This window comes from Asparagus officinalis, chromosome 4 (assembly GCF_001876935.1).
Source record: "Asparagus officinalis chromosome 4, Aspof.V1, whole genome shotgun sequence".
Taxonomy (NCBI): domain Eukaryota; kingdom Viridiplantae; phylum Streptophyta; class Magnoliopsida; order Asparagales; family Asparagaceae; genus Asparagus; species Asparagus officinalis.
Window position 1 is genome coordinate 5,325,629 of NC_033797.1, and position 27,659 is coordinate 5,353,287.

The following is a 27,659-nucleotide window of genomic DNA, read 5'->3' on the forward strand; positions in this document are numbered from 1 at the left end:
GCATCTTAAACACTATTAATCCCCCACGTGCAACGCACGTGATGAGTTCTCGCCGGAAAAGTGGCCGCCGACGAGAAAAAGGACCTAAATGGTAATTTTATTCAATTAAAATGTCTTATCGCCGAATTTCCTAATTAAAATACCTTGTTGGGAAATGGGGTTGAATTAAAATACCAATATAGGTATTTAGCCAATTTTCAAAACAGTCTCTTTTGGACTTTTAATCCCAAAAAAAGACTCATTTCACATTTAATTTTAAAAACCGATCTGATTTCAGTCTAAGTGTTAAAATCAGATCGGTTTTTGAAAAAAAACTTCCGACACTTCACGGGATTTCAAGTCCCGTGAAATTTAGTAGCTATTTAACTAAACTGTTAAACTTCACGGGACTTCAAGTCCCGTGAAATTTCGTAGTTCAAATCCCGTAAAGTTTGTTAAAGAAAATAGGAGAAGGCATCCCACGTTGGAAGCGGTTCGTTGGAAATTGGGAAAAAACTAAAAGTAGGTTTAGTCCATTGAATTTCCAAGTGGAAGCAGTTCGTTGGAAATTGAGAAAAAGTAGGTTAGTGATGGCGACCATACTTTTTCGTCCTGATTCTCATCTAGGCTCTAGGCTCTAGGCTCCTAACTCTCCTTTGATAACTGGGAAAAAGTAGGTTAGTGATGCTACGCAGGCCATTCAATATTGGTACTTTCCCGAGACATTTGCCTGGTGGCCCCTAGGGATTATCATAGGGGGGATCTGGTTGCATTCTAATAAAAGTTTGGAAATTTTAAACAAACTTCACGGTACTTCAAGTCCCGTGAAGTTTAGTAGCTTAGGTAAAGAAAAATTCTTTAAGGACCCAAAATATAGGACTAATAAGGGGGACATGTGAGGTGTCCCCCTCTTATTGGATAATGAGTTGGCCATCATTAATGATGGCCAACTCATTATCCAATAAGAGGGGAACACCTCACATGTCCCCCCTATTGGTCCCATATTTTGGGTCCCTGTAGCAAAGCTCTTAGGTAAATAGTTGCTAAACTTTACGGTACATAAAGTCCCGTGAAGTTTGGGAACTTTTTTGTAAAAACCGATCTAGTTCAACCCTAAGGCTGAAACCAGGTCGGTTTTTACAAATAAACTTGAAATGGGTCGTTTTTTAAGATTAAATGTGCAAATAGGGTGGTTTTGAAAATTTGTCCCTGAAAGTTCCCTATTTGTTTTATCGCAAAATTCGAGATATACCCTTCTAGTTAAAAGTTAAAAAGGAGATAGCTTATTTTCACTTTGGTACCCTAAAGTTTGCTTTGATACTCCACAGTAATTTTTTCACACTTTTATTTTCATAAATTTTCAATCTTATTTCACTTTGATAACCTCCTTCAGATTTCATTAAAATTTAACGGTTAAAATTGTCTACTACTTTCTAGGAAATTTCGATTTACTTGGTATTTAATTTTCTCTAGAAATTGTTCAATCCTTTAAAGAATCAAACAAAAATCAACCGATATTGTGTAAGCACAGACGGTAACTTTTGTGCTAAGGGATAAGTATGTGTTTGATTAGTTATAATTGGAACTCCAGACAGCTTCAACTATAAGAATATATACACACGCACACATAATCAATTGTTCTTTGATCCCTAGTTGGAACATTTTTTTTTTTTTGATGTAGTTTGATTTGTGCTAAGCATATCTCCATTATTATTGTCTCTAGAGAATTATGCTAAAAATAGCAATACCAATAATTTTGACAAGTTAATGATATCTATTTTGGTAAATCTCCCATTTAGCACACGCATAAGTAATGCTAATGATATCTTTATATATATATATATTTTTTCGATATTGTTCTTCGAGGAAAATGATGGGACCTCAGAATTAAAAGCTACTTGTGACTGGAATTACTATCCATTAACATGCAACAAATAAATTACTCTAATACCTTTAAAAAAAATCTAAACTGGTTTGATTCTTTTCGAGACCTGTATCTGATTAATTTGGCGCAGCCCACAAGTGGTATTATCCCATTAGGCATAATAAACACGTTTAATTAGTGCAGAGCTGAGGAGGCAACAAATGTCTGATATGGTAATGGGAGTGGATAATTTCTCATCTACGTATTCAGTGTGTACCGAGTCATTTCTCACTCTTTCATTGTTCATGTATGATTATGCAAGAAGTTGGGTTTTATAGATACATAATAATAATCAGCATTCTGTAATTCTTCCATCTTCCTCAATGAATCATATGCTTGGATGGTAACCATTGTCGTACATTACAAATTGCCCCACAATTTTTATGAACATAGAACGAAGTTGTTGCAATCGAGGACCGAAGTTTGGAAGAAGAAGAGAACTTTTGAATGGTGCGATATGTTCAAGTCAGAAAATATGAAGATAGAATCGTCCAAGCAAGAGCCTTACGCAGTCGTGCAATTAATCTCGTCAATAAAATGACAATAAGGTAGTAATGTCATAGTTACGCAGTAAATCATAACGAATGCTTATCGTAAAAGGAAGAAAGGGGGTGATTCTGAATCAAAGAGGAAAGCTTGATACTCATTTTAATAAATAATGTAATGATACATATTTATTTATAGTTCCTCTTATTGAAGGAAGAGTACAAAGCAGCCTGCATGTAAACCTATAATATTACTTGCTCATCTTTCTCAAAAAAAGTTGCGTATTCATCATCAATATCCATTCCTTGCACGCAGAGAAGAAAATGAGGTTGTGAAGTACAAATGAGGGTGTATTGGCAATTTCGCGCTCCAAAGTCCGAAATGCCAAATAACATATCAACTGCATGCTCATGCTTCTCGCTTTTTGCGCAAGCTTCCATAACTGGCAGCGAAACGGTATCCTCGTTGCTGCAAGTATTCGCAGTAAAACATGTCTTTATTTCTCTATTCTGCAATTACTATATATGTAAAATTATGAGTTGAACATAGTTGAGTCGGGTCTTTTTTTTCTTTTATTCTTTTTTTTGGCGGGGGGGTGGGGGGGGGCATGTCACAGTAGTTAACACTATTCCGATCACATTTTCAAATATGATTTATCAAAGACAACTCAAAGTTGTTGAAATTTCTTACCTGTCGTTAACGAATGCCAACAGTTAATACTCATATGTATCTTCCATTCTCTTTCTTCTTAAGGTTTGAAAGAGGTCAAGTTTTTCAAGAAATATAAGCTTTACCTACCTCCATAACCATCAGCCATCAGCATTTAGCTTTTCCAAGAGAATTTTGTTCAGAAGCTTTGGATTTGCCTTACCCTTTGATTCCTTCATTACCTGCATTTAAACATAAGATTAGAAAGTAAAAAATCATTGACATTGGGAACAAAAGCCTAACTCAGGATACAGAAAGAATAAAAGAATAACACATTAACAAAGATTATCCAATTTTCATACTTGGCCAGCGAAGTAGCCCTGCAGCTTAGTTTTGCCTCCTCGATATTGTTCAAGTTGCTTCGGATTGTTTGCAAGAACTTTATCTATTAAAGCTCCAATTGCAGTTGGATCTACTATCTGCAATCCAAAAATACATCAGTACTTCATTCTTATAAAATTTTAGGAAAAAAGGATCTGTAATTCTTTTGATGTACCTTAAAGCATACTGGATTTGTTGTACAGATGCCCTTCTTATGGATTCAAAAGAATGGAAGAAAATAAAATAGCTTGGATTTTTCACAGAGGTTCATTGGTAACATATATCCTAGACTCCTAGTTCGACAATTTGAATTTGATGAACTGGGTTTTTAACTTCATTTAGTTTTTACAATTTGAACTTGATGAACTGGGTTTTTAACTTCATTTAGTTTTTATCCAATGTGGGAGAATCTGGGGGTAAATTAGGAATATCTAGATTTTGGAAGTATATATGCCAAAGCCTAAAAAATATACCACCATATTAATCAGTCAGTAGTAATAGTTAAATTTGGTAATAAGAAAAATGTGACATTGTTCACTTAATGTTGAATAGGGGTGAGCAAGCAGTTGGTTTGTTCTGTTTTGACTATTTTTAGTCAAACTGAACCGAAGCGAAGTAGGTTTGAAACAGAACTGGACCGTGTCAAATCGGTTCAGTGCAATTCGGGCTTGGTTTGTTTGGTTGGACTTAGACATGTAAATTTAGAGACTTATTAACTAAAAGAAAAGACTATTGCTCCCACAAACAAGACTATTGCTCCCACAAACTTTTCACTCGTCTTATATCCCAAATTGAAGACAAAACTCGTCAAATCAGCGACTTCACAAAGTAAAATCAAACATTCATCAATCAAGATACATAAAAATATTAGTATAGATTATCAATTCAAATTGAATGAGCATACATTTTAGGCAATTATGTCAAGAGCGGTCAGTTCAGTTATTTGGTTTCAAATATTTTAGAACCATACTGACCCAAAGTTATTCTAAAACTGAATCGAACAGCCGAAATTCGGCCGATTAGCTCGGCTTAATCTGTTTGCACCAAACTGTGCTCACCCTTAATGCTGAGAATATCATTTGCTTAATATTATGGATCACATAATATTATTCAAGTCTATTTGTTATTTGTGTCCAGGTTTTAGTCATATGCCCGTAGAACATTCAAAATAAAACATTGTCACCTCTTATTAATATGATTGCGTAGTAGCATGACTATAATCGTAAGGATATGTGAGAAAGTCCCCTAAAACTTGATGCTTCTGAGGTTAATGATGAAAATGCCAGTCGGACAATGGATATATTTTGGTATTTCTACAAATAGGACTTTAAAACTGTTTACCCTTCAACCTCTTATTTATATCCAACTTATCGTACAGCTTGAAGATGCTTCATAAATCACAAAGCATAAAATTGTCATACTCCATATATATGTGCTCCATTTACGTGCTCTATATGATGAGCATAATGTACATGCCAGTTGTCAAGTCAAGTAGCATGTAAGTCTTTGAGATACTGCTGATACAATACAATTGCAACATTTAAATAAACATAGAAACTAATCATGAAATGTTTACCTATTACATTTTATCCGAGAAGACCAATGTACTTACTGTATATAAGATGATAATAAAATATTAATAGAACCAGGAAACAATTACTTCAAAGTATATGTATTTCTTAAAAACCAGAAGAATAAGCTTCAGTAAACAAAATTATTATGATTGTTGCATCACTTGCCTGAACTAGATCGTTTTCCTTTATCAATGATTTGACAGTTCCACCTTTGGCTATAAGCTCAATAAGTATCTGCAGATATGAAGATAACGGGAACTTCAGAACGGGTTATAGTTGCAAAGGCATATAATGTTGCAAAAGAGTATAGAAGTTCTTTTTGTTTTACTCTATGCAAGGAAACTTTTTTGAGTGTGTATGCGTGTGCCACCAAGAAGTTAATCTAAGGCACCTAAGAAGTGAACAATCAATTTATATAGTTTAAGAAAGCAATTAAAGAGTAACACAAATATGGAGAACATCAAAACCAAAGAAATGTTGAAGCTCTACAACACAATAAAATGAAGTCACTGAATAACATTGAGATAAATTGATTTCATAACCAAGAGACTATTATTTGTTGCTAACATCATTTGCCGAAACCTATGTTGCATGAGTACGGGTACAGGTACCAGTACGGGACACAACAAAATCAGAAAAGGCAGGGTACAGGGGCACGGTTAAAATAGTTATATACACATATCGAAATTAGTGGTTCACATGAGATCAATATTTTTCTACTCACGTGTTATGAGAATCAAAATTTTTGTAACGTCTCTATGTTTACTCTATTATGCGGACTTTGAATTGTAAAAAAGCTCATTTTTTGAACTAGGCACCCAAATGATCATTAAAATCATAGTTTGTAACCCAACAAGTTTCAAGAAATGGACGCGAAGTCTAGGATTTATGTCCAGGAAATGTTTAAAAGTATTCTAATTTAAAACATGCATTGTTTAATTGAGTACATGCTTGTATGCATACATCTGAGGAGAGTCCAAGGAGTTTGGCTACGGGTATGGGCATGGGTACATCTTGGGCATGGGTACGGCTTCAAGGTAAAAGTACCCAGGTAACATAGGCCGAAGCTAACATGGTCACATTTTTAATCAATTAATCAACTGAAATGTAAACTGCATGAATTTGAAAATATCCCAATAAATGATATGCTGTGGATATTTGTAGCTTATGTAAGTAATCAAAGCAGAATATGATCAGAGTGGTTCAAGTCGTACTAGTGTGCCCCACCCAATATTCATGGTATCAAAGAAAATTGTAAAGGAGGCAAAAAGGAGTACAGTTAACAGGTACTGACAAGTATAAAATGTCAATAACTACACCAATGCAGACTAAAAGTATAATATGAGCTCTGCAAACCTTGCTGAAAAGAAAAAAAATCTTAATTATGGGAAATAAAATACAAGTGATGGAAGAACAAAAGCTCTATGCACAAGACTCACCTCCTTCCCAATTTTTCCACTGATGGTTCCATCTTTTATTGAAGCTATGAGCTCAGCAAGCTCTTTTGGAGTGAGTTTGATCTCATTTATTGAGAGCTTTTCATTCTTAAGATAAGCTGCAATATCACCCATAATCCAATTGGCAGCCAACTTCACATCAGCACCATTTTGCAAAGCAGAATCAAAAAAATCTGCAACCTGACCAATTAAATAAAGTTCAAAGGTCAGTTCACAACATCATCGTTGTTTTCTCTATTTTGGGAAACAATGTTTTCACAAATGACCGCTTACATTGACATCATTAGCAAGGAAGAGGACATCTTGCATGCTAAGGCCCATATTTTCATAACGCCGGCGCTTTGCTTCCGGAAGCTCTGGTAATGATTTTCTAATATTGTCAACATAATCTTCTGTGAGAACAACTTCAGGAAGGTCGGGTTCAGGAAAGTATCTATAGTCGGCGAGCCCTTCTTTTTTCCGCATAGTAAAAGTTTTCTAGATAATACAAGGTCGATGAATTAAGCTACAATATTGTTAATCACGTACAGAGTAATATTAATATTAATATGGAAAAAAAATAAAGGTCTCACCTGAGCACCATCCTCCCAAAGTCGAGTTTCTTGTACAATTTGATCACTTTGACCTTCACTGTGAAGAAGAATCTGTCTGGAAATCTCATAATCAATAGCCCTGTTCATTGCAGAAAATGAATTCATGTTCTTTATTTCAACCTGTAGATTAAGAAAATAAACAACAATTATCACACATCTAGTTCTTTGAAAGCTCACTACAAAAAACATCAAACACAAGATAGTGATAAAGATAAATGTCCTTCAAAAAGTTGCTTCATGAACATCTCTTTATTGTTTGTCCTAAAATTTTCAGCCCAACATTAAAACCTAAAACCAAGATACCTAGAGAACATTATATTTTCAACGTTGACTGATAATATATGAAAATCACACAAAAGGAGAAAGAAACAGAAACAATGATTGTAATGAAAGTGTTGCAGGAAGAAAGCAATAGAAGAAACAGAGGCAATGATAGTTATGGAAGTCTTGCAGGAAGGATGAATACTGTAAATATACATATGATGCATCCTCTCTGGCCAGTGGGCACTAACAAATATTTCACATAATTATTATTCTAGTACTCCAGAACTATGATCCAGAGTAAAGGAGCATCACTTAATCAGCCATACATAAATTTGAACGCATCAAAAGTTCTGTAACAAGGAGAGGCAATGTTCCCAGAAAAGTCCTTCCCCTAAAAATAGAATCTGTGCGAGTTCCATAAGGGGGATTACCCCTCCATGCTTGATTCAACATGTCTATAGATATCGGTCTTGAGGCTTAAAAATTACTGAGCAGAACAAGCAAAATAAGGTATTAAAATCATTACACATGCAAAAGATCCAAGAGAAAGGAAGAAAACTCCAGACTGGTCAAAGATTAGAGATATGAAGTGTAAGCATTTGGTTTAACAATTCATCTTCAAAGAGAAAACACAAAGTTTCTCGTGTTCTCCTATGCAAAAGAGCCTCATGTCCAGCAACCTATAAACATTTATAATATCAAATAACTGAATGCAGTTATTTTTTGTGACAACTAGTGGGTACTTCAATTGTCTCACAAGTAAGGTACTGATAGACATGCACATTGAATGATCAAAGTCAATGCTAGATACTTGTTACTAGTAGTGACATTGCAAATATAACACCCCCGGAGGTACATGAAAATTAGGCATGACCCATCCGTAAAAAGGAGGATTGACCTGCTCAATTTTTTTATGTACACTTCAATATATATGTACAACAATACTGAAGAGCAAAATAAAGCAGTGAAAATATGTACAACACTCAGAATCCTAAGGCTGACGCTAGAGTCCACAGAATACCAGAATAGTAAGATACTAAAGGGAACAACAATACATTACAAGTCTGATAATAATGACGATACACATTAATACATGTTCGATAAGTCCAAAGTACTACATAAGTAAGTACGAATTAATTCCTACTATGATTTCCTTTGGAGCTAATCTTCTATGTTGGGGTTTGTAATCCCCTTGCCCTCACCAACTGTATGATCTGCGAATGGATACAGAAACAATAGGGGTGAGCCTAAAGCCCAATAGGCAACCATAAAAATCTCAGGTACAATATAAGGGGATGAATGAAAGGAATAATCATAGATATTTGAACTTGGATGAAGAAATCTCAACATTAAATTACCATAATTATATCATGATCATTGATCGAAATGAAATAACATGTCAAATAATCAAGGTCTATTATTGAGGATTCCGAACTCCCCAATCATGGGATAATCAATAAACCGTGCATGCCTTAATACACCCACCTGTGGGTGTCCTCACACAAGGCATTGTCCCCAACGGGACACATTACTATTACCACCCACCGATGAAGCTTACTTCACACAGGGCATAATCCATGAATATAGACTACCAATCATCAACAAAGAAAAGAATATTATCGTTCTCAATAGTCAAATCATCGAAACAAGTCGAATTGCTACAATATAATAATTCAAATGATATCAAAGGTATAAAGCTGAAACAAACAGCATTAGTCAAGCAATCAACAAAGAGCCCACGTATGAAGTGAACCAAATAGGAATATTATGATAGTGATAAGATATAAAACTTAGCATGGGGAAACTAACTCGAAAGAACTTCAAGAAAATAATCAATCGAACTCTCAAAAAATTGAGAGGAGACAATGAAAGGTTACCTACCGATTGTGTCGGGTTCCTCTTGACCAACAAATGAATACAAGATTCTTTGTCCCATATACACATACACGAATCCATATGAGATTATAAACAATGTCTTTTATTATTATTATTTTTAACTTATAACTCATATCATGGTACATGCTACACTCTAGATGGTTATATCTAATACCTATAATATGCACAACAGCACAAGTAGTGTACATGCAGCAGTTTGGGATGAATGGATGGTAGAGCACTCGATACCCAAAATGCATGAAACTAGTGTAATATGACTCTAATATAAATCTACTTTCGGAATATATAAAATTTACATCAAGGCGTGGTGTATAGTGAGAGTTATGCTCTCAGCAAACTACACTTATCAAGACTGTAGCAGAAAAAAAGCAGAGGTTGCTATCTGGAATGATTGATTCCTTTCGGGTACTTAACATTACATAAATGAGCTTATATTTAGCATACAAGTGATATGATAGATTAGCTTCCAATTTCCATGAGTTTTATCAAATTATCATTTTTATAATGCAAGTTACATGCAAAATAACATAATGGGGCAGACTGGAATTGCCAGTACATATGCAATCTATTAGAACTACGATTAGACTTATCAAATGTTGCCCAAATTAATTCAAACTTAAGCCAACAGAAAGATGATTGAGTCTAGTTCTAGGAACAGAAAGACTTTCATGCATGCATGGTATATATTGAGAGTTATGATCTCTGCAATGAATATAACTCAGGCAAATTATTCTAGACACATGCATTGAATTTAACCATAGTTTCGAACTAGTAAATGATCTTAGAATTAAACAAAAGAGGTCTCAAATGAAAGCTACAAAAGTGTAGTTTCTAAAACAGGAAGAATATCTGCATTTGGATATATACAAAGAAATTTATGTTTTTCTTACAAGTAGGGTATCTTGCTGGAATTTTTGTACGAAATTTTGTTTCAAAGAAAAACTGACATGCAAGCCCTAAAATGTTACATGCAAGGTCCCAGGTATAATATAACTACAATTATTGATTTAACTCAATTCTAACTGATGGAATGGAGAAAGTTTTTGGAGTTTATTTAACCTTAGAGCACTCTTTCCTCCCTTTTCAAGCTTCAATGGACCCTTTCTTGACTATCTTTGAGCTCCCTCTTCTTCTACATGGTAAGCAATGAGTTTAAGGGTGAAAGAAATGAATGAAAATGAGGGGATGAAGGAGGGTGTTGCTGTCTAGAGGGCTGGCCAGATCTAGAGTGTGTGTGAAATGATGGGATTCTCTTGGAAGAATAGGTGATGGGAAGGGTTGAGTACTAGTTTTTTTTTCCATGCACAAATTTCTTGCAATTATTAGCTTTTTGAGGGTTTAAGTTGTAAAATCCCCCCACTAACATGGCTGACCAAATTAAATAAATATGTTAATTAGAGAGTTTTAAAATAGGCATTTAACAGTTAGGTTATCTCTAATCAAAGTTTAAAACATTGTGGGTTTAGGTTTATATGCATGCGATGGCTTAGTTAACTCGGTTATAAAATGAGAACTAGCTAAGTTAGAATCCTCATACTAGAAGACTATATAGAATACAAGGAAAGGATTTACTGATTCATGGACAGGCATCGATAACGGTGTCCGATCATCGGAAGGAAAAAAAATTTGTGATGTTACATACCCCCCCTAAGAAAATTTCATCCCCGAAATTTTACGTACCCTCAAAATAAATGTGGATATAATTTTAGCATCTCAGATTCTGGTTCTCATGTTACCTCTTCAACCCTTCGATTGTTCCATAATACTTTAACTAACAATATGGACTTGTTTCTCAGCTGTTTCTCCTTGAAGTCTAGCACTTGAACTGGTCGTTCTTCGTAAGATAGATCCTCACGTAGGGACAAAGCTTGGTGTGAAATGATATGTCCAGGGTCTGGTACATACTTCTTCAAATTGGAGACGTGAAACACATTATGAATCTTCTCCAATTCTGGGGGTAAGACTAGCCGGTATGCTACAAATCCGATCCTCTCCAAAATTTCAAATGGCCCAATGTATCTCGAACGGAGTTTGCATTTCTTACCACCTCTAAATATTCCTTTCATTGGTGTAATCTTCAAAAACACATGATCGCTAACCTGGAATTCTAGATCCTTACGTCGTCGATCTGTATAGCTCTTTTGTCTGTTTTGTGTCGTCTGCATATGTTGCCGAATGGTTTGGACCTTCTCCGTTGTGTCTTGGATTATGTCAGGTCCGAGTAGTTGACAATCACCGGTTTCTTCTCAACAGATAGGGGATCTGCATTACCTCCCATATAAGGCTTCATACGGTGTCATGCCAATGCTAGAATGAAAGCTATTGTTGTAGGCGAACTCTACATCGGCAAGTGCATAGTCCAATTGCCTCCGAAATCTAAGGTGCAAACTCTTAGCATGTCCTTAAGGGTCTGTATCGTTCTCTCGAATTGCCCATCAGTTTGAGGATGTGCTGAAGTGTTGAACTTCAGTCTAGTCCCTAAAACTCAATGTAGACTCTTCCAAAATCTTGAGGTGAAACGGGGGTGTCGATCAAATACAATAGATATGAGAATTCTGTGGAGCTTCACGATCTCTTCAATGTATAGGCTGGTTAACTTTTTCATGGTAAGGTATAAACTGTGCTGACTTAGTCAGGCGGTCAACTACCACCCATATGGCATCCTCTCCTTTCTCTGAGCGGGTTAGTCCAGTAACAAAATCCATAGTGATGTAGTCCCACTTCCATTCTGCGATGGACAAAGGTTGTAATAGTCCTCATGGTTTCTGATGTTCAATCTTCACATGTTAGCATGTTAAACACTTTGATACGAATTCAGCTACCTCCTCCTTCATACGGTTCCACCAGAACTTTTGTCGAAGATCCTGATACATCTTGGTGTTAACCAGATGAAGACCATATGGGGTCTAGTGAGCTTCTCTCAATATCTGATCCTTAAGCTCCCCATCGTTAGGTACGTAAAGACGACTACCCATCTTCAGAACACCATCCTGAATCTGAAATCTGAATATTTTTTGAATATTTTTCTGATTTCACCTTTTTCCTTATCTCATTTAGCTCCTTGTCTTCTTTATGTCGCTCCTTGATTTGGTCCAATAGAGTTGGTTATAGGCTTATCTGGCAAATCTTCATTTCGGAAGAATACTTTCTAATTTCAATCTCCATTCTTTCTAGCTCTTTGTTTAACTCAGCTTGTTTAGTTAGTAAACAAGCTGATGCAATATGATTCTTCAAACTGAGTGCATCTGCTACCACATTAGCTTTACCTAGATGATAAATGATGTTCACATCATAGTCTTTTAGCAACTCCAACCATCTCATTTGCCTCATGTTAATCTCCTTATGATAAAGATATACTTCAAGCTTTCGTGGTCTGTATAGATATCGCATGATACTCCATATAAATAGTATCTCCATATCTTCAGGGAAAAAATCACAGCAGCCAATTCCAAATCATGAGTAGGGTAAATCTTCTCATGAGGCTTCAATTACCTAGAAGCATAAGCCACCACCTTCTCATTCTGTATTAGAACACAACCTAGACCTCAGAAAGATGCATCACAATATATCACAAACTTATCTGAACCCGTAGGATAGTGAGAATGAGAGCAGTTACCAACCGTTTCTCCAACTCCTAAAAATACTCATCGTATTTCTCACTCCAAATAAACTTGACATTCTTACGAGTCAAATAAGTCAAAATTGTTATTAATTGGGAAAAGCCCTTGACAAATCTTCTATAATATCCTACTAGTCCCAAGAAATATTTCATCTCTAGTGATCACATGACCAAAAAATATCACTTTCTCTAGCTAGAATTCACACTTCTTGAACTTTGCGTATAGCTGTTGTTTCCTTAGGGTTGGCAATACAATCTTCAAATGTTCCTCATGCTCTTGGTAACTCTTGGAATAGATCAAAACGTCATCAATGAAAACCACCACAAATTGATCTAAATTTGGTTGAAATATCATGTTCATCAAACCTATACATGTGGCCAACGCATTAGTCAGTCCAAAGGGCATCACCAGAAATTCATAGTGATCCTAGCGAGTCCTGAATGTTGTCTTTGGTACGTCCTTGGGCTTAATCTTTAACTAATGGTACCCTAACCTTAAATCAATTTTTGAAAAATATTGAGCTCCTTAAAGCTAATTAAATAAACCATCTATCCTTGGGAGTGAATACTTATTCTTAATTGTCGATTTATTCAACTCTCTGTAATCAATACAGTCTCATACTCCCATCTTTTTTTCACAAATAAGACTAATGCTCCCCATGAAGACACGCTGGGTCTAATGAATCCTTTATCCAATAACTCCTGCAGTTATTCCTTCAACTCCTTCATCTTAGTTGGCACCAATCTATAAGAAGTCGTAGATATAAGGGTGGTCCTTGGGACCAAGTCTATGGTAAATTCTATCTCCCAGCCTGAAGACAATCCTGGCAATTCTTCTGGAAAGACATTCGGGTAATCTGTTACAATTGATAACTCTGATAGCTCCTTCTCATTTAATTGGTCACCTATCACACAAGCTAAATATCCACTACAATCATGTCTCAACAGTTTGCTAGCCTTCATAAATGAGATTAGGTGTGTGAGTAGTCTTCTACTTTCCCCTTGGAAAACAAAAGCCGCATCTCCTTCTGGAATTTTATCAGATTTCTCAAACAGTCTACAGTAGCATGATGAGATGCTAACCAATCCATTACTAGAATAACATCAAAATTTGACATATCTAGGCATATTAGGTCTGTATTCATAATATGATCACCCACTAAAACTCCACAATTCTCGTAAACATATGATGCTAGAAGACTACCACACATAGGTGTGGAGACAACTCACTACTTAATAGTGTCGGTGAATTGGAAAAGTTCTTAGCAAAGTAAGGTGATCCAAAAGAGTGCGTAGATCCAGGGTCGAAAAGTGCATGAGCAATGAATGAATATATAGGAAATGTACCTTCCACCACGGATGGCAATGCTTGTGCATCCTTCCTTGTCAGAGCGAAAACTCTTCCTTAGTTCCTCTGGTTCTGCTGCATACTCTGCTGAGCCTGAGCCTTCCGCTGGGGAGCATTTGATTGTTGTGAGGCATTAGCTCAAACTGTGCGGTTTCCTTCTGGTGCTCGCTCTGTTATCAATTGATTCCTCAAAGTTGGACAATCTCTCTTGAAATGTCCAGGTTGACCATACTCATAACATCCATGGTGAAGTCTACAATATCTGGAGTGACGATTGCCACATTTGGGGCAGACTACTGACTTGTACGGCTGGTTTGCTTGATAACGATGAAAGAGAAATTTTGTTGTCGCTGACCTCCCGGGCTAATTCGATGTTGACTTGTCAATTGTAGGGCCTCCTTCAGTCTGTGGGTGTTTAGCCGAGCTCTGCTTCTTATTGCGGATCTCCTGATACTCTAGCTGGTCTTTCTTAATGTTAAACGCAATCTCCACCAGTTCTGCGTAGTTTCTGATCCTAAGAGCCACTAGTTTCCCTCTGATATTTTCCTGAGTCCCCTTTGAAACTTCTTAGTCTTATCAGATTCTTCAGCTATCAGATGTAGAGTGAACCTTGATAGTTGGGTAAATTTAGCCTCATACTCCTGTACCGTCATATTGTTTTGCTGCAACTCTTAAAATTTTCAATAGCCCACTGATCCCTAACACTCTCTGGGATATACTTCTTATTCATAAGCTCTACATATCTGTCCCAATCAATCTGTCTCTAGGTGGCTCTTTCTAGTATTAGGATTGCCCTCCACAAATGTTTAGCTTCCCATCTGAACATGAAGGCGACAAATGACACATTTTGCTCCTCCGTATAGTTTAAGACTATAAATATCTTCTATATCTGTAAAATTCAATCCTCCACCACCAGATGGTCAGTGGTACCTGAAAAAGCTGGAGGTGTGAGCTTCCGAAATTGTTCTAGGGCTGAGATAGCAGGTACCGATTGATTGCCTCTAGGATTGATACGCTGCTCGAGGATATCTGCCAATCGTTCCAAAGGATCTTGTATCGGTTCCATCTGATCAACAAGTCGTTTGATAGTGCTCCTTCTTACATATGTACGATTAGAAGATCTTTCTTGCAAATTCTCCAGGTGTTATCCTTCCTCATTTTGGGTTTGATTTGTTCTTGTTCACACCATTATCTACATTAAAATATAGTAAAGACACAAATTTCGTAGATTACTCATAGTACTTATAGACTGAAATATTTCTGTTGCTCGCATGGTACATAATGAACATCAATAATCAACATAGAGTACTAATCCAACAAGAGCAAATCAAACGAAATCAGCATGTTCTACAAAAGTATATTACTTCACTACATAGTTATCATTACTAGAGTTCTCCAAAAATACAATAATTCATATCTAAGATATAGGTCAAAATATACAATCCCAAATTACACCACACTTGGGTGTCCACCCAAAAGCCAAAAGTAAGTAGGTTCATAAAGTTAGTGACCCAACGGGTCAACCTCTAAGAAGAGGTGGAAGAGCTCCTTGAAGTAGACTTTGCATCAGAGTCCTCACTCAACTGGGGCTCACTACCATCTAGGCTAATCTCTTCATGCACGTCGTCCTCAGCAGGATCCTCCACTATCGGCTCATCCTCCCATGCCCAATCCTCATCCATGTCAAGCTCTCATCTAAGTGGAATTTCCTCTAGTTCTCATCAATTAGGGGCTCCTGTGCCACCTCAAACTCCCACTCCATGGACTCCTCCTCCGGATCCTCATTCGCCATAAAGTCCTCCTCAGGGTCATCGGGATCCTCCATAAGGTCCTCCTCCATAGGATCCTCCTCCATAGGATCCTCCTCGAGGTCCTCTAGCTCGCCCCTCTTGACAAATCGCCCGCGGGTGTAATGGCTAATAAGGGAGTAATTCCATCTCTCCCCAAATGTCTCCTCTGGATCAGTCTCCTCAGAGCTGATCTCTTAATCCTCTGAACATGTTGACCATACCTCCCCCTGCTAATGGATCCTCACATCTCAGAAATACTCAAGAGTCGGAATCTGTCATGCCTGCCAAAAGTCATCCATCAGCATCCAAGGGTACCAAACGAATCTAATAGGAATATAGAAATTACAAGAATGTTGCGAAAAGATAATCCCTCCATGACCGGTGTTTGACACCGACTCAATCATCCCTAAGTCCCATTGATATTCTATATAGGACTCTTAAGGTGTCAACATGTGCTCTAATATCATATGTAACATCACAAAAAAATTTTCCCTTTCGGTGATCGGATATCATTACTGATATCTGTCCATGAATCAGTAAATCCTTTCCTTATATTCCATATAATCTTCTAGTATGAGGATTCTAACTTAGCTAGTTCTCATTTTATAATCAAGTTAACTAAGTAATAGCATGCATATAAACCTAGCATGTAAACCTAAACCCACCATATTTTAAACTTTGATTAGAGATAATACAATTGTTAAATACCTATTTTGAAACTCTCTAATTAACATATTTATTTAATTTGGTCAGCCATGTTAGTGGGAGGATTTTACAATTTAAACCCTCAGGAAGCTCGTAATTGAAAGAAATTTATGCATGAAAAAATATAAAAACTAGTCAAACACTCAACCCTTCCCATCACTTATTCTTCCAAGAGAATCTCATCATTTCACTCTCTCTCACTCTAGATCTGGCCAGCCCTCTAGACAGCAGCAACCCTCCTTCATTCCCTTATTTTCATTCATTTCTTTCACCCTTAAACTCCTTGCTTACCTTGTAGAAAAAAAGGTAGATCAAAGATAGTCAAGCAAGGGTCCATTGAAGTTTGGAAAGGGAGGAAAAGTGCTCTAAGGTATAGACTCATCAGTTAGAACTGAGTTAAATCAATAATTGTAGTTATATTATACTTGGGGCCTTGCATGTAACATTTTGGGCTTGCATGTCAGTTTTTCTTTGAAACAAAACTTTGTACAGAAATTCCAGCAAAATACCTTATAAGTAAAAAGAACATAACTTTCTCTGTTTATATCCAAATGCAGATATTCTTCCTGTTTTAGAAACTACATTTCTGTAGCTTTCATTTGAGACCTCTTTTGTTTAATTCTAAGATCATTTACTAGTTCGAAACTGTGATTAAACTCAATGCATGTGTCTGAAATAGTTTGCCTGAGTTATATTCATTGTAGAAAGCATAACTCTCAATATATATCATGCATGCATGAAAGTCTTTCTGTTTCCAGAACTAGACTCAATCATCTTTCTGTTGGCTCAAGTTTGAATTAATTTGGATAATATTTGATTAATCTAATCGTAGTTTTAATAGATTGCATATGTACTGGCAATTCTAGTTTGCCCCCCTTGTGTTATTATGTATGTAACTTGCATTATAAAAATGATAACTTGATGAAACTCATGGGAATTGGAAGCTAATCTATCATATCACTTGTATGCCAATTGCCAAATATGAGCTCATTTATAAAATGTTAAGTACCCGAAAGGAATTAATCATTCCAGATAGCAACATCTATTTCATTCTGTTGCAGTCTTAATAAGTGTAGTTTGCTGAGAGCATAACTCTCACTATATACCATGCATTGATGTAAATTTTATATATTCCGAAAGTAAACTCATATTAGAGTCACATGGCACTAGTTTCATGCATTTTTGATATTGATTGTTCTACTATCCATTCATCTCAAACAGCTACATGTACACTACTTGTGTTGCTGTGCATATTATAGGTATTAGATGTAACCATCTAGAGTGTAGCATATACCATGATATGAGTTATAAGTTAAAAATAATAATAATAATAAAAGACATAGTTATTTAGAATCTTATATGGATACATGTATGTGTATATAGGACAGAGAATCTTGGATTCATTTGTTGGTCAAGAGGAACTCAGCACAATCGGTAGGTAACCTTTCATTATCTCCTCGCAATTCTTTGAGAGTCCGATTGATTATTTTCTTGAAGTTCATGCGAGTTAATTTCTCTGTGCTAAGTTGTATATCTTATCACTATCGTAATATTCCTATTTGATTCACTTTATGCGTGGGCTCTTTGTTGATTGCTTAACTATTGCTATCCTAATGTTGTTTGTTTCAGCTTTATACCTTTGACATCCTTTGAATTATTATATTGTAGCAACTCGACTTGCTTCGATGATTCGACTCTTGAGAATAATAGTATTCTTTTCTTTGTTGATCATTGATAATATATATTCATGGATTATGCTCTGTGTGAAGTAAGCTTCGCCGGTGGGTGGTAATAGTAACGGGTCCATGTGGGGACAATACCCTATGTGAGGACGCTCACATGTGGGTGTATTAAGGCATATGTGCGGTTTATTGAATATCCCATGATTAGGGAGTTTGGAGTTTCGATCAATGATCATGATATAATCATGATAATTTAATGTTGAGATTTCTTCATTTAAGTTCAAAAATCTATGATTATTCCTTTCATTCATCCCCTTATGATGTACCTGATATTTTTATGGTTGCCTATTGAGCCTTAGGCTCACCCTTATTGTTTTTGTATCCATTCGCAGGTCATACAATTGGCGAGGGCAAGGGGATTACAAACCCCAACATAGAAGATTAGCTCCGAGGAAATCATAGTAGGAATTAATTCATATTTACTTATGTAGTACTTTGGGCTTATCGAACATGTATTAATGTGTATCGTCGTTATTATCAGACTTAGTTTCTTACTATTCTTGTATTCTGTGGACTCTACTGTCAGCCTTAGGATTCTGAGTGTTGTACATATTTTCACTGCGTTATTTTGCTCTTCAGTATTGTTACACATATATATTGAAGTGTACATAAAAATTTGAGCAGGTCAATCCTCCTTTTTACGGACGGGTCATGCCTAATTTTCATGTACCTCCAGGGGCATTACAAAGCGGTATCAGAGCAGTTGCTAGCCGAAAATATAGAGCTAAGTGCTATACGGGACTAAGTGCTACACCGTATGTATGCGGTGAGAGCCACCTCCAGAGCCAATAGGAGCCAACTCTAAAGTCTGCATCGTCTGACAGTGATACTGGGATGTGTCAATTATCATGTCGTGATGACGAGGACGTCGTCTTTGTAAGGTGGGATGATTATGACTGTTAGATATAGGTGCCCTGCATGCAATAATTGTATATTATAACAGGACCTATATGAATATAATATTTTTGTTCAAAATGATAGTATACTATTTTGGTCAGTATTTATCTAATATTTTAATATAGATAAAGTCCTTAGAATGATACTAGACTATCAGACATTTTGGATATGATCGTAATGAAGAGATCTGATTTGTCGCAAACGTATATTCTAAAATATTTCTAATCGATGAAGTGTTGAAATAGGATTTCATCACTTTGGGAAGACTAGTGTATACTCTATTTCTCCTTTGGTAGGATGATGATCCATCTCTTGGATCATTGATATGATACATCAAGATATAGTATACAAGTGACTCATTAGTGAATGAGTTGACTGAACGACTCACTGAGAACATCTAGTTGGTAATTATACTTAACTGTCAAATAGAATTTCTCAAGTGATATAGTATAAAGTAGTCTCTTGACCTGAGGCATAAGTGTAATATCTTACATGTCAGTATAGGTGTACTTAGACTTCTACTTAATCACAGTTCTCATTGAGTTGTGCATAATGGTTCTTGTTAGGGTATCCCGAGACATAAGTAGATATTAAGATGCCAAGATGGAATTCGTCTCTTCCAGTATAGGGGGTTGATGTCATAAGATTGTTTGATATAACTATAACCAGGAAACCCTTGACCGAGGTAAATAAGATAAACTGAGTGTCAGTTTGATCATATGGGTTAATGAGTTTAATATCAACAAACACTAATCGAGCTATTAGGGTTTGACAGTTTTTCATACCCTAAGCTTGATGTTTGACATGGTTTGACGAAGAGACCGGACTGTACAATATTATCATTGATTAGTCCTGATAAAATTGTGTTAGCATCTTGTAGACATTTATCACAACTTATATCCAGATAGTCTTCATGTGTAGCTAGCACATCTGTTGTACTTGTGGATATCATCCACTGCCGAGTTCTTAAGTTGGGCCCTAGAATCACACCAAGCTCGTACTTAAATCCTATAAAATACAATTTATAGAGTTATGCGTATGATTGATACGCATATATGATTTTTACCGGATACACATAAACAGTTATATGTATCGGTAAAATCAGAATGCTATGTGCTTAAGAAATGAATTTTAGTATTTTTTTTCCATCAAGTTAACTTTTAGTCAACTGGTTGACTTTTTGGTCAACTCATTGATTTTTCTGGTCATATGATGACTTATTAGTTAATGATTGAAAAAGTTACGCAATATTGTATTTATAAAACACCGTATTGATATGGTATTTTTATTTATAAAATACACACTTCATTATACCTTGATTAATGAGTCATGAGATGAGTCATTAAGGTGGTATGATTTGGACACATGGTTTTAGCACATAATTTTGATTCTTCATGACTCTTTGCATGACTCATGAGATGAGTCATTGCATGACTCATGAAAGGAATCATTACACTTAGATGACTCATAGCATAACTCATAAGATGAGTCATGACATATCTCACTCTATATATATAAGCTCTCTTTCTTATGGAAAGATTAATGAAAAATTAGCTAAGTGGTTTTTTTTCATAAGAGAATAAAAGAGCTAGGTGTCTCAAGAAGTAGTAGGATTTTATAGTACTCCGAGGTGGATATCTTGCCTTGTGTCTCAAGAAGACTCCGATTTTATCAAGCTCATTTGAAGACTTGGAGATCCACTACAAGAAGGTTTACAACAAGGAAAACGAGCTAGGGGTTGTTCGATCTACCATCGAATCACGCTACGAAAGTAAGCCTTCAAAGCTCTTGGTTTCGATCTACCATCGAATCACGCTACGAAAGTAAGCCTTCAAAGCTCTTGGTTGCTCTCTTTTTTATAGGGATCATGTTAGATTTAATTAGCCTTCAAAGCTCTTGGTTGCTCTCTTTTTTATAGGGATCATGTTAGATTTAATTAGGATGGTCCTAGCTTATTTTTCACGCTCCCTACATGCTTAGTATTATTATACATACAGTCTTCTGTTGGGTATTTTGCATGTAGTTAGCGCGAATTTCCAACAGTGACACCCCCCACTTTAGTCCCACATAGACTATTGTAAAGAAATATTAGTTGCTTAAATAGAGAAAAGCCTAAGACCCAAAGAGCAACTAGTACTAGTATTTTGGCAGTGGATTTTAGCCAACATTGAGTTGTTCTCGGTGGGTCCCACGGTTTGCATACACCAACGGGCCTGGGTCGTGATAGCTAATAGTTGAACAGAATAATTATGACAAGGCTACCATAACTATTACCCAGAGTATCAGCACAGAAACATGTCACTGTTTGCAAAATCGAACCATAATCTGTCTAAGAAAGCCAAATGGTGATGCTATAATTTAAGCATAGTGATCCAATTTAGAGTCAAATGTAAGAACAAGAAATAAAACCTCAAAGAACATGGAAAAATGAGAAAAGCCCATTCCATCAGTAGAGACGAGGTTTTATGAGTATCGTGAATTCATAATATCACACAAGTAGTATAAAATAAAATATATTACAATTTACAAGCAATAGAGCATGCAAACTGACCTACACTCATTTACATATTATGATCATATAAACCATGTGAAGGTTAATGATAAGGATCCAGAAATAAAGATGTGAAACTACAAGTGAACATAAATTGGAGGTGCCATGCAATTATAAAAAAAATGATATAACAATATCCACTTCCACACTGGAATTTGGCTCACACAGCTCTCTAAAAGAAGATAATACATTACAATCAGAAACATAAAGCAACATGAACATAAAAGATGTCTAAGGTTGAATTCAGGAAACATGGTGAATATCTACTATGGAAAGCAAACTTCTGCTAAAACTATGTATGCGATGCGACCTTACAAAGAAAGGTGGGGTTTTTTTTTTTACCTTTGTTCCAAATTTTGACTGCCCAATTGGTCGGACAGAAACATTCACATCACAACGAAGAGATCCTTCCTGCATGTTCCCGTTACTTATCCCCAAATATCTGACAAGCCTCTGTATTTCAGAGGCATACTCTGCAGCCTCAAGTCCTGTTCTCATATCAGGCTCAGAAACAATCTCCAGCAAAGGCACTCCTGCTCTATTGAGGTCAACCTGTACAAGCACAAAAGTACCATATCTAAAGAGAATTGGAAATTTCAAATAAAAAATTAGCAATGTATAGCTATATGTATACAGTATGATGGGATATAGCTAAAAAATCACATGATGAAATACTGCAATGCAGACAAAAGTTTTTGTGTGTGTATGAAAGGATGTACATAAAATAGAAGGACCAAAAGATGATGGATTAAGTACCCTGGGGTATGATGTGATTGCATGGGTGACCCTATAGTCTGTGTATCTAAACAGACAACCTACAGATTGATTGTACTTACACGGATGACACCAAGGTCTACTTATTTTTCCTTCTCGAGGTTATTTGCTTAGACACAATCAACAATCTCAGGGTTACCCGTCTCAATACGCAGACTCCAAAGCCACCCGCGTAATTACGTCATACTCCAGGGTACTTGTACATAATCAAAAAATGATTAACAGGAAGAAACCTGCGAGTAACTCCCAGAGTCTGAATGAAGCAACTTTCCTGCATCTTCTTCCATGTGAACTCTGGTTATCCCAAATCTTCGATGCCCACCACCAAACTCTACAGGAAGATCCAAATCGATGAATCCTTCGCTTGCTATCGGTATATCAAACTGTGATATTTGATAACCCTTTGGGAGGTCAGGATAGAAGTATTGCTTCCTATCAAACTTCGATGACATTGAAAGTTTGCAGTTCAGTGCAAGACCCAATTTCACCGCAAATTCTACAACCTTTGAGTTTACAACTGGCAGAGTCCCCGGAAGACCCATGCATATAGGACATATAGTAGTATTAGGTTGTGACCCGTAGAGATAAGGGCAGCCGCAAAAGGCCTTGGTAAGAGTGGATAACTGTACATGAGTCTCGATACCAATGACTGCCTCAAATCCATGTGCATTCTGCTCTTGTCGCTTTCTAGTTTCGATTTGAGAAGAAATCTTTGCTTCTTTTTGGGGTTTTAGGCTCTCTGACTGTGTTTTAATCTCAGTCTGTGGGCTTTGTACAGTGCAAAATACAGCACCGCGTTTCCTCGAAAAGAGAGCTAATGGGTATAGGAACACTTGGTTGGTTCTGATGCCTCGAAAACAGAATGAGGCCATGAGTGCCTCTCTGAAACTTGAAATTTTTGATTTGTCGTCCAAGTGGTTTCTAAGTCACGAGTTCTGTGGGACAAAAGAATATGATGAATTTCAATTCATTAAATGATGATGTTAGTTGATGTTGTAAAAATAAGCTACCTAGGAAAACTATAACAAAACACATGATCTTTCTATTTCATGTATATTATTTTTGCTTAACTAACAACTAAGATATGAGCTGAATAGAAAGAGAGGGAACTTTTTCTGCATAGGATAATATAAACCGCAGAAAATATGTAGGAAGCAAAGAACAAAAATCCTAAGCCTATCCATAATGATCCTTCAGTAGCTTCTGAAGGGCAATAAAGATACATTCTCAGTTACGAGTTTGAAATGGGTTCTAAAAGTTCTTCCTTTTTACAAGTATCAAGCTGCAATGTCAGGTTTCTCATCTAAACATGCAGTATCAATTTAACATATGAACCACATTAGTCAAATAAATCACAAGGTCACTTCAGTCATGAAGAAACTAAATGGATTACACAGCTAAATGCATACAAGCAATGCAAAATTCTGGATCGTGAGAAACTCAGGATTCAGGGAAGATTACAGCATCGAAAACAAAATCTAATTTTTAAGAAGGGAGTGCATCGCAGTTTTCAATTAAATTACCCAGTGTCATAAATTCTAAAGCAAAACAATTAAATCATCAAGAGTCTAGCATTGTTATTTAGCACTCGTACTGCAAATGAAATAAAGGTCGCGTCTTAAAAACCATCAAATCAAATTTCTCACAATTAATCTATCAAGCTCTCAAAATCAACTTTAAAAAAAAGGGATTTTGCGTAAAGCCCATGAACTTCAAAAGGGCAAGAAAAGAAGCAATTTTGAAGAAAAACCATTAATAAAAAAGAGGATACTTAGGGGCTGTTTGGTTTGTTTCCTTCACTTTCCAAAAATGACTTTCCTTCACTTTCTTGTGTTTCCTTCACTTTCCTGAAAAGTGTTGTGTTTATTTCGCCAAAAAATATGGGGTGAAAGTATTTTCCACCATTTTTCTTAGTTTGGTTCAACTTGAAAAAGGAAGAAAACAATTGATGTGTGAATAGATTCCCTCATTTTCTAGTGTTTGGTTCAAACTAAAAAATCAAGAAAACTTGATTGTGATCACCATGGTAAGATTACCACCCACCATCATAGTTGTGCATATAAACATGAAAATTATGAACAAAATCAATTATCTTGTGATCACAAGTGAATCAAATGATGAACAACAGATTAGCACATGAAACCAAAGGCCAACAATAGCTGACCAACAAAATACGCATACGAAGAGCTGAAACCAAGGCCGAGAGAAGTTTAAAACCTGCACAAAATTGAAAATAAGGCCAAGCATCAACTGAAACCAAAGGCCAACCATAGCTGACCAACCAAAGACCAACCATAGCTGACCAACCAAAGGCCGAGAGCAAGCTGAAACCATGCACAAAATTGAAACAAAGGCCAAGCATCAACTGAAACCAAAGGCCAACCAAGAGCTAAAACCAAGACCGAGAGCAGTTTAAAACCTGCACAGAATTGAAACAAAGGCCAAGCATCAACTGAAACCAAAGACCAACCATAGCTGTCCTACTAAAGGCCAACCAATAGCTGAAACTGGTGCCGAAAGCTGGCTGAACCATGCACAAAATTGAAACAAAGGCCAAGAGCTGAAACCAAAGGCCAACCTAAGGACACATTTGAAACCAAACTAAAACCAGAGCTGACCAACCAAAGGCCAAGCCTCAACTGAAACCCAATATATGAAACCAAACTAACTTTGGCCAAACCAAGTCTGAAAATATCCAAAACTGAACCAAGGCTAAAACCAACTCGACAGAAACCAAGACTCGAACAACCCAAAATTGAAATCAAACCAAAGTTTAACAAAATTTATAGAAAATGTGCTCAGAAAAAGCCATTTTCTTCATTATCTGCATCGCTATGAAGTTTATAATAGCAATGTTGGCTGCATTTATTGCCTCGCCAATTGATTACTAATATAAACTTTGGTTGCATACATTATATATCTGTCATCATCATAGCAAAATATCACATTACCATTTGCGGTTCTCCAAATTGCATAGTATCACATTCATCATCAAATTAATGTTTGCAAAAGGCCATAAACGATCACTAATTCAAATTCAAAACAGTTAGAAAAATTGTCTTAGTAGTTAACTACAAAGCTTAGTAGTTGACTTGACTGAGTCTATTCAGACTCTGTGAAATCAAGAAACAATATCAGTAATCGACTACAAAGCTTATTAGTCGACTACACTGTACATAGTAGTTTCTGAATATTTGACATAGGGTTTTATAGTCGACTACTAAAGGGATTAGTCGACTACAGATATTAAGATATGAGATATATTATATGTTTTGAAACAAAGGCCAAGCATGAATGAAGAGCCAAGCTGAAACAAAGGCCAAGCTGAAACCATGCTAACAAGAGCATGATGAAAAACAAATTGACATCCAGGCACATAAAGCATGAATCAGGCTGAAACCATGCACACAAATAACATTCGAACCTGACCCTGTGTATACGAGTCCAAGTGAATCCATGAACAAACGGATAAGCCAAACCTGATCAACCCAGGCACACAAAAACACATAAAAGCATAAAAGCTGAAACCAAGGCCGAGGGCTGAAAGGATCAACTGAAACCAAGGCCAAGCATAAAAGCTGAAACCAAGGCCAAACATAAAACAGATAAGCCAAACCTGATAACCCAGTACAGTTTGCACACAAAAGCTGAAACCAACTTCATAGCCAACCCAATAAGACAACATCACTATCATATTCCATAAGAAAGTAAAGCAAAGATCCAGGGCCTCGTAAAAATTTACATGAATCACATCCCACACACACACAAAAAAAAAAAGAAAAAAAAAGGATGAAATTAAAAACTAAGAAAGAAAGAACAGGAGCTCACTTGTGACACCACAATGGCGGCAAGGTCCATGCTTCCCCATGCCTCCCAACTCCTCCTCAATTTCAAACGAAAATTCAGCGGAAAAATAAACCACCCGAAAAGAAAAAAAAACGCAGTTCCTTTTATATATCAAGGTCTCAACAAAATTAGGAAAAAAATTTCTGCAAAATATGTTTTTAATAAAACTATGTGGGTGGGTTTGGAAAGGCTTTTCCTGTGCAATCCATAAACTATTTTTTTTTCTTTTCCCCTTCTCCTATCTCTCTCTTTTTCTCAGTTTGCAGACCCAAAAACAAAGAGGAAAAACACAGAGGAAAAATTTACAGGGCTACGATGGGTTTTTAAGTGGGAATCTGTACTATCCAATGGAAGGAGAAGACCAATGGGGGAATCAAAAAATTAAAAAAAAATAAAAAAAAGAACGGAAAAAGAGCGATCTTGCTTGTACCTTCAACAGGGGAAAGACAACGCTGGAGTCGAAGAACAGATAGAGCTCTTCCTCTTAAATTCGATCGACATCAAAGAGCAAAGCGACCCATCTTTTCTCAAATCACAGCGGCGACGCCTTATCTCCGTCTCCAACGAAGTTTTTAGCCTGAAGGTTTGAGTGGTGGTCGTGACTGGAAAAGGTTTATCGAGGTTTATTTTCAGCAGAGGCCCATTCGATGTGCGGTCCTGCTTAAAACCGAACCGAACCGAACCAGAACGAGGGGTCTGGTTTTGAGAGGGAAGAAGTCGAAGAGGAATTTTATTCCGTCGGGCTCGAGTTAGGTTAGCTCTTGGTCTGAAATGAAAATAATCAAAAGGAGAATTTTTTTTTTGAAAGAGACTATTTTTAAAAATAATAAGTGCGATAAAATAATAATATTAATAATAATTAGCAAAACTAACTCTTTTATGAAAAAATTAGCAAAATTGATTTCTTTTGGCCAAGTGATAAAAAAGAGGTCGATTTTATAAAATAATAATAATAATAATTAGCAAAACTGACTCTTACAGTTTCTTTTGGCCAAGTGATCAAAAAAAGGTTGATTTTATGAAATACTGATTTTCAAAATACATGAGACTAGTACTCCCGCGTAACTAGTAGTCGCTAATTACGATTAATCTGAAATGATCGTCTTGTTTACTTTGTGCTGAAATATTTAAGGTTTAAGTAGTGAGAACTAAACATATGGGGCTACTAGTCACGTGTATTTTAAA

The 27,659-nt window shown here is 36.3% G+C and overlaps 1 protein-coding gene across 2 annotated transcripts; it reads right to left on the reverse strand.

The window, feature by feature from the left end:
- LOC109836441 (glutamyl-tRNA(Gln) amidotransferase subunit B, chloroplastic/mitochondrial) lies at positions 2,516 to 27,100 on the reverse strand. Of its 2 annotated transcripts, XM_020404337.1 has the most exons (11): positions 26,905 to 27,100; positions 24,846 to 25,047; positions 22,862 to 23,563; positions 22,197 to 22,406; positions 7,022 to 7,162; positions 6,723 to 6,926; positions 6,432 to 6,629; positions 5,158 to 5,226; positions 3,400 to 3,516; positions 3,188 to 3,279; positions 2,516 to 2,857 (listed from the first exon to the last, which is right to left on the reverse strand). In XM_020404337.1, the coding sequence occupies exons 3-10, from the start codon at positions 23,498 to 23,500 to the stop codon at positions 3,199 to 3,201; spliced, it is 1,659 nt and encodes a 552-aa protein (XP_020259926.1). In that variant the 5' UTR covers positions 23,501 to 23,563; positions 24,846 to 25,047; positions 26,905 to 27,100; the 3' UTR covers positions 2,516 to 2,857; positions 3,188 to 3,198. The 2 variants fall into 2 exon arrangements, with proteins under 2 accessions (XP_020259926.1, XP_020259925.1); XM_020404336.1 differs by lacking the exon at positions 24,846 to 25,047 and having other exon boundaries at positions 26,905 to 27,099.